General features: G+C 44.3%; 1 protein-coding gene across 1 annotated transcript in view; it reads right to left on the bottom strand.

Moving 5' to 3' along the window:
• snx17 (sorting nexin 17) overlaps nt 1-8,075 on the bottom strand; it is a 59,661-nt gene that overhangs the window by 6,842 nt on the left and 44,744 nt on the right. Inside the window, exons 5-6 of the mRNA XM_038962704.1 lie at nt 7,614-7,724; nt 7,348-7,449 (exon numbers count right to left, since the gene is read on the bottom strand). Coding sequence (XP_038818632.1) covers nt 7,348-7,449; nt 7,614-7,724 — 213 coding nt within the window. The remainder of the gene's footprint in view (nt 1-7,347; nt 7,450-7,613; nt 7,725-8,075) is intronic.

Genomic DNA, 8,075 nt, shown 5'->3' with positions numbered 1-8,075 from the left:
TCATGTCTTTCTACCTGTTTCTCCAGTTCATTAGACTAGGTCATGTTTTTCTGCCTGTTTCTCCAGTTCATTAGGCTAGGCCATGTCTTTCTACCTGTTTCTCCAGTTCATTAGGCTAGGTCATGTCTTTCTACCTGTTTCTCCAGTTCATTAGGCTAGTTCATGTCTTTCTGCCTGTTTCTCCAGTTCATGTCTTTCTACCTGTTTCTCCAGTTCATTAGGCTAGGTCATGTCTTTCTACCTGTTTCTCCAGTTCATTAGGCTAGTTCATGTCTTTCTGCCTGTTTCTCCAGTTCATGTCTTTCTACCTGTTTCTCTAGTTCATGTCTTTCTGCCTGCTCTCTCTCTCCAGTTCATTCTGCTAGTTCATGTCTTTCTGCCTGCTCTCTCTCTCCAGTTCATTCTGCTAGTTCATGTCTTTCTGCCTGCTCTCTCTCTCCAGTTCATTCTGCTAGTTCATGTCTTTCTGCCTGTTTCTCCAGTTCATTAGGCTAGGTCATGTCTTTCTGCCTGTTTCTCCAGTTCATTCTGCTAGTTCATGTCTTTCTGCCTGCTCTCTCTCTCCAGTTCATTCTGCTAGTTCATGTCTTTCTGCCTGTTTCTCCAGTTCATTCTGCTAGTTCATGTCTTTCTGCCTGTTTCTCCAGTTCATTAGGCTAGGCCATGTCTTTCTACCTGTTTCTCCAGTTCATTAGGCTAGGTCATGTCTTTCTACCTGTTTCTCCAGTTCATTAGGCTAGGTCATGTCTTTCTGCCTGTTTCTCCAGTTCATGTCTTTCTACCTGTTTCTCCAGTTCATTAGGCTAGGCCAGACGCTGAAGTACTTTGGCTACATCCAGTTTGACCCATGCGTGACCGACTTCCCGGAGAAGGGCTGTCACGTGATCGTCTCTGCAGGCAACAACGAGCTTAACTTCCAGGTCAAGCTGCCCAATGAACAGATGAAGGAGGGGAGCTTCAAGGTCACGCGCATGAGGTGCTGGCGCGTCACTTCGTCTGTAAGTAACCCTAACCCCAAATTAAGTTACTCGACTCTCTATTTTAAGTGTCCTCTGAACGCTAAATTTGGAGTAGGGGGAAGTTGTTCTTCTACGGTCAGTTTTACAGGGGAGGGAACCAATTTCATAATTCGGTTATAATCCATCCAAATTATGACCGAATTGGTGTTAGCGTGACCTCTCACCTTTCCCCTCCCCCTCTCATTAACACAAGTGTGGTCCTCCTACAGTGTGCCACACACATGCTTCTATTCCACTCCTCTGGGTAAACTGCTGAGCTCTCATCAGACCACTTATCAAATCAAATGTATTTATATAGCCCTTCTTACATCAGCTGATATCTCAAAGTGCTGTACAGAAACCCAGCCTAAAACCCCCAAACAGCAAGCAATGCAGGTGTAGAAGCACGGTGGCTAGGAAAAACTCCCTAGAAAGGCCAGAACCTAGGAAGAAACCTAGAGAGGAACCAGGCTATGAGGGGTGGCCAGTCCTCTTCTGGCTGTGCCGGGTGGAGATTATAAAAGAACGGCTAAGATGTTCAAATGTTCATAAATGACCAGCATGGTCAAATAATAATAATCACAGTGGTTGTCGAGGGTGCAACAGGTCAGCACCTCAGGAGTAAATGTCAGTTGGCTTTTTTAGCACGTCCGGTGAACAGGTCAGGGTTCCATAGCCGAGGCAGAACAGTTGAAACTGGAGCAGCAGCAAGGCCAGGTGGACTGGGGACAGCAAGGAGTCATCATGCCATGTAGTTCTGAGGCATGGTCCTAGGGCTCAGGTCCTCCGAGAGAGAGAAAGAAAGAGAGAAGGAGAGAATTAGAGAGAGCATACTTAAATTCACACAGGACACCGAATAAGACAGGAGAAGTCCTCCAGATATAACAAAATGACCCTAGCCCCCCGACACATAAACTACTGCAGCATAAATACTGGAGGCTGAGACAGGAGGGGTCAGGAGACACTGTGGCCCCATCCGATGATACCCCCGGACAGGGCCAAACAGGAAGGATATAACCCTACCCACTTTGCCAAAGCACAGCCCCCACACCACTAGAGGGAAATCTTCAACCACCAACTTACCATCCTGAGACAAGGCCGAGTATAGCCCACAAGATCTCCGCCACGGCACAAAACCAAGGGCACTAGAGAGAGAGAGAGACCGTCAACAACAGGAGACACTAGAGAGAGAGAGACCGTCAACAACAGGAGACACTAGAGCGAGAGACCGTCAACAACAGGAGACACTAGAGAGAGAGAGAGAGAGAGACCGTCAACAACAGGAGACACTAGAGAGAGAGAGACCGTCAACAACAGGAGACACTAGAGAGAGAGAGAGAGAGACCGTCAACAACAGGAGACACTAGAGAGAGAGAGAGAGAGACCGTCAACAACAGGAGACACTAGAGAGAGAGAGAGAGAGACCGTCAACAACAGGAGACACTAGAGAGAGAGAGACCGTCAACAACAGGAGACACTAGAGAGAGAGAGAGAGACCGTCAACAACAGGAGACACTAGAGAGAGAGACCGTCAACAACAGGAGACACGAGAGCGAGAGACCGTCAACAACAGGAAACACGAGAGAGAGAGAAACCGTCAACAGGAGACACTAGAGAGAGAGAGAGAGACCGTCAACAACAGGAGACACTAGAGAGAGAGAGACCGTCAACAACAGGAGACACTAGAGAGAGAGAGAGAGACCGTCAACAACAGGAGACACTAGAGAGAGAGACCGTCAACAACAGGAGACACTAGAGCGAGAGACCGTCAACAACAGGAAACACGAGAGAGAGAGAAACCGTCAACAGGAGACACTAGAGAGAGAGAGAGAGAGACCGTCAACAACAGGAGACACGAGAGCGAGAGAGAGACCGTCAACAACAGGAGACACTAGAGCGAGAGAGAGACCGTCAACAACAGGAGACACTAGAGCGAGAGAGAGACCGTCAACAACAGGAGACACTAGAGCGAGAGAGAGACCGTCAACAACAGGAGACACTAGAGAGAGAGAGACCGTCAACAACAGGAGACACTAGAGAGAGAGAGACCGTCAACAACAGGAGACGCGAGAGAGAGAGAGAGACCGTCAACAACAGGAGACACTAGAGAGAGAGAGAGACCATCAACAACAGGAGACGCGAGAGAGAGAGACCGTCAACAACAGGAGACACTAGAGAGAGAGAGAGACCGTCAACAACAGGAGACACTAGAGAGAGAGAGAGACCATCAACAACAGGAGACACTAGAGAGAGAGAGAGACCGTCAACAACAGGAGACACTAAAGAGAGAGAGAGAGAGACCGTCAACAACAGGAGACACTAAAGAGAGAGAGACCGTCAACAGGAGACACTAGAGAGAGAGAGACCATCAACAACAGGAGACACTAGAGAGAGAGAGACCGTCAACAACAGGAGACACGAGAGAGAGAGAGACCGTCAACAACAGGAGACACTAGAGAGAGAGAGAGAGACCGTCAACAACAGGAGACACTAGAGAGAGAGAGAGAGACCGTCAACAACAGGAGACACTAGAGAGAGAGAGACCGTCAACAGGGGAGAGAGAGACCGTCAACAGGGGATAGAGAGAATGTCAACAACAGGATGTCAAGACAAGGACAAGTGATGAGTTTATAGAATGCATAATCCTGGCTGATTGGCTAAGGAGCATTCAAGACCATGAGTTTTGGTTCTCTCTCATGTCTGTCACAAAACACTCCCCCTAGCCAACTAGAACAATTCTGTGGTAATCACTAGTTACCACTGCCACAAAGTCACATGTATGGCTAAACCCTAACTATTAGAGGTCGACCGATTAATCGGAATGGCTGATTAATTAGGGCCGATTTCAAGTTTTCATAACAATCGGAAATCGTAATTTTTTTTACACCTTTATTAACGAGGCAAGTCAGTTAAGAACACATTCTTATTTTCAATGACGGCCTAGGAACGGTGGGTTAACTGCCTTGTTAAGGGGTAGAACAACAGATTTTTACCTTGTCAGCTCGGGGATTCAATCTTGCAACCTTACGGTTAACTAGTCCAACGCTCTAACCACCTGCTTCACATTGCACTCCACGAGAAGCCTGCCTGTTACGCGAATGCAGTAAGAAGCCATGGTAAGTTGCTAGCTAGCATTAAACGCATCTTATAAAAAACAATCAATCAATCATAATCAGTAGTTAACTACACATGGTTGATGATATTACTAGTTTATCTAGCGTGTCCTGCATTGCATATAATCGATGCGGTGCGCATTCGCAAAAAAGGACTGTTGTTGCTCCAACGTGTACCTAACCATAAACATCAATGCCTTTCTTAAAATCAATACAAAGAAGTATATATTTTTAAACCTGCATATTTAGCTAAAAGAAATCCAGGTTAGCAGGCAATATTAACCAGGTGAAATTGTGTCACTTCTCTTGCATTCATTGCACGCAGAGTCAGGGTATATGCAACAGTTTGGGCCGCCTGGCTCGTTGCGAACTAATTTGCCAGAATTTTACGTAATTATGACATAACATTGAAGGTTGTGCAATGTAACAGGAATATTTAGACTTATGGATGCCACCCGTTAGATAAAATACGGAACGGTTCCGTATTTCACTGAAAGAATAAACATTTTATTTTCGAAATTATAGTTTCCGGATTTGACCATATTAATGACCTAAGGCTCGTATTTCTGTGTGTTATTATGTTATAATTAAGTCTATAATTTGATAGAGCAGTCTGAGCGGTGGTAGGCACCAGCAGGCTCGTAAGCATTCATTCAAACAGCACTTTCGTGCGTTTGCCAGCAGCTCTACGCAATGCTTCAAGCATTGCGCTGTTTATGACTTCAAGCCTATCAACTCCCGAGATTAGGCTGGTGTAACCGATGTGAAATGGCTAGCTAGTTAGCAGGTTAGCGCTAATAGCGTTTCAAACGTCACTCGCTCTGAGACTTGGGGTAGTTGTTCCCCTTGCTCTGCATGGGTAACGCTGCTTCGAGGGTGGCTGTTGTCGATGTGTTCCTGGTTCGAGCCCAGGTAGGAGCGAGGAGAGGGACGGAAGCTATACTGTTACACTGGCAATACTAAAGTGCCTATAAGAACATCCAATAGTCAAAGGTATATGAAATACAAATGGTATAGAGAGAAATAGTCCTATAATTCCTATAATAACTACAACCTAAAACTTCTTACCTGGGAATATTGAAGACTAGTGTTAAAAGGAACCACCAGCTTTCATATGTTCTCATGTTCTGAGCAAGGAACTTAAACGTTAGCTTTCTTACATAGCACATATTGCACTTTTACTTTCTTCTCCAACACTTTGTTTTTGCATTATTTAAACCAAATTGAACATGTTTCATTATTTACTTGAGGCTAAATTGATTTTATTGATGTATTATATTAAGTTAAAATAAGTGTTCATTCAGTATTGTTGTAATTGTCATTATTACAATTTTTTAAACTTTAAAAAAATAAATACATTTAAAAAAAATCGCCCGATTACCCGGTATCGGATTTTTTTGGTTCTCCAATAATCGGTATCGACGTTGAAAAATCCTAATCGGTCGACCTCTACTACCTATATTTATACAATTTATCTTCTTAAAATCTGAGTGTAGACCCTAAACTTGAATGAAGTTAATTTCACAAGTTCAGTAAGTTCATTTTTGTTTTATTTCACAAGTTCAGTAAGTTCATTTTTGTTTTCATGACTTTTATAAACAGACAATTATTTTGACTTGGTGGCTGTGACAATCCAATACTACATCGCAAATGGCACCCTATTCCCTAATTAGTGCACTACTTTTAACCAGGGCTGGCACCCTATTCCCTATTTAGTGCACTACTTTTAACCAGGGCTGGCACCCTATTCCCTATTTAGTGCACTACTTTTAACCAGGGCTGGCACCCTATTCCCTATTTAGTGCACTACTTTTAACCAGGGATGGCACCCTATTCCCTATTTAGTGCACTACTTTTAACCAGGGATGGCACCCTATTCCCTATTTAGTGCACTACTTTTAACCAGTGATGGCACCCTATTCCCTATTTAGTGCACTACTTTTAACCAGGGCTGGCACACTATTCCCTATTTAGCGCACTAGTTTTAACCAGGGCTGGCACCCTATTCCCTATTTAGTGCACTACTTTTGACCAGGGCCCATAGGGTAGTGTAAGTATGTAGGGGATATACACTGAGTGTACAAAACATTAAGAACACCTGCTCTTAACATGCCACAGACTGACCAGGTGACAGCTATGATCCCTTATTGATGTCACTTGTTAAATCCACTTCAATCAGTGTAGATGACGGGGAGGAGACGGGTTAAAGAAGAATGTTTAAGCCTTGAGACAATTGAGACATGGATTGTCTATGTGTGCCATTCAGAGGGTGAATGGGCAAGGCAAAATATGTAAGTGCCTTTGAACGGGGTTTGGTAGTAGGTGCCAGCTGCACCGGTTTGTGTCAAGAACTGCAATGCTGCTGGGATTTTTCACACTCAACAGTTTCCGTGTGTATCAAGAATGCCAGGTCAGCCAACATGTTTTAGGTTAGTTAGTCAGCTATCTATCTATCTATCTATCTATCTATCTATCTATCTATCTATCTATCTATCTATCTATCTATCTATCTAAACCTGTAGTAATCATGGTTGAATTACTGATCGAGGGGCCGCCATTCATTTTGTTAATCACTCTCACTCAGACATCATATTCAAAACTGCAAACATTTCTCTCCACCCTCTTGGAAAATGTGTAGAATTACAGGAAATTAGCTGTAAAACTGCATGACAAAATAGGTAGAATTGCATGAAATTTGTTATAGAATTGCTTGAATTATATATATTTTTTAATTAACTTACGCTTCGATCACACCGACATCATCGTGGCGCAAAATAGTACGCAGCGTCATCTGGATATGTATGTAACAGTTCAACAGTCACCTTCTGCTACTATTTCTGTCAAGCCGTCTACGCATACAGTTTGACACGTACGTTTGATAAATCCTAATGTACGCACCGCACAGAACGCACTGCAACTGCCTCTGCAACGCAATGCTGCAAGGCAAACGCATCGTTTTCATTGGAAATTAACGTCATTCCGGTGTACCAAAAAATTAAATGACGCTGTTGGTGTGATGGAAGCGTTAGGGTCCCCAAAAAGGCCAGGGCCGGCTCTGACTGCATGTGTGGGTACGAAGACCCACAAGCCACTGCAGCCCCTCATTATGAATTCAGATTTGTTTTTGTGGCCCCCACTCCATCCCTGGTATTGGAGATAGAGCCATTTGGCCTTTCAGATACCACTGTAGTTCATTCCTATAGCAGTCCTCTGAATGTTTAGGGGAGGGTTAAAGTTGAATGCTTACACGTTAATCCCCCGTCCACTCCTTCTCGAACCAGGAAGAGACTGAAATAACCAACCAGCTCATCAGGAAGGTCCAGTTTTGACGCAACAGCCTGCGAATCAGAACACAGGAGGATCATCTCTGGTTCATCTTTGTGTGTGTTAGATATGAAACCACAAGTCCTATTTTCTGCTCTTACTCGTACAAAACATACGGTAGAAGTCTGAATCTGGATTATAAATCTGTGTGTTTTGAAACCCAGTCGAGACGGTTTACCTCGAGGACGTCCTCTGTCTGGTCTGAGGTCAGGATGTTGACCTCGACCTTCTGGCCGTTAGACAGGTAGATCTCCAGAGGAACCTCTTCGGTTGGGATCTGCTGGGTCTCCTATACGACAGGTTATATACAGGTTACAGAAGACAGACAGAATGTGTTCCATGACAGACAGTGTAGTCAGTACAGACCAGAGAGTTAGTTCTCTCCAGTCAGGGAAGTAGGTTTTTATCTAACCCTCTCGTCCTGTAAGAGACACAGGGTAAAGTCAGTATATCTGGATTTTATGCTTCTATGACACCATATAGTTATATAACGTCTTGTTACAGATGTCCTCAAAAAGTATGACAATCCTACATTTACAGGAGGAAGACGACAATAAATTTAAAAGCAGAGCCGCTCGCACATTTGCCCCAGCGTCGTCCGGGTTAGGGGAGGGTTTGGCCGGGGGGGGGGCTTTACTTG

This window comes from Salvelinus namaycush, chromosome 24 (assembly GCF_016432855.1).
Source record: "Salvelinus namaycush isolate Seneca chromosome 24, SaNama_1.0, whole genome shotgun sequence".
Lineage (NCBI taxonomy): Eukaryota > Metazoa > Chordata > Actinopteri > Salmoniformes > Salmonidae > Salvelinus > Salvelinus namaycush.
Note: the sequence above shows the minus strand (reverse complement) of the source record. Positions and strands in the feature narration are given on the sequence as shown.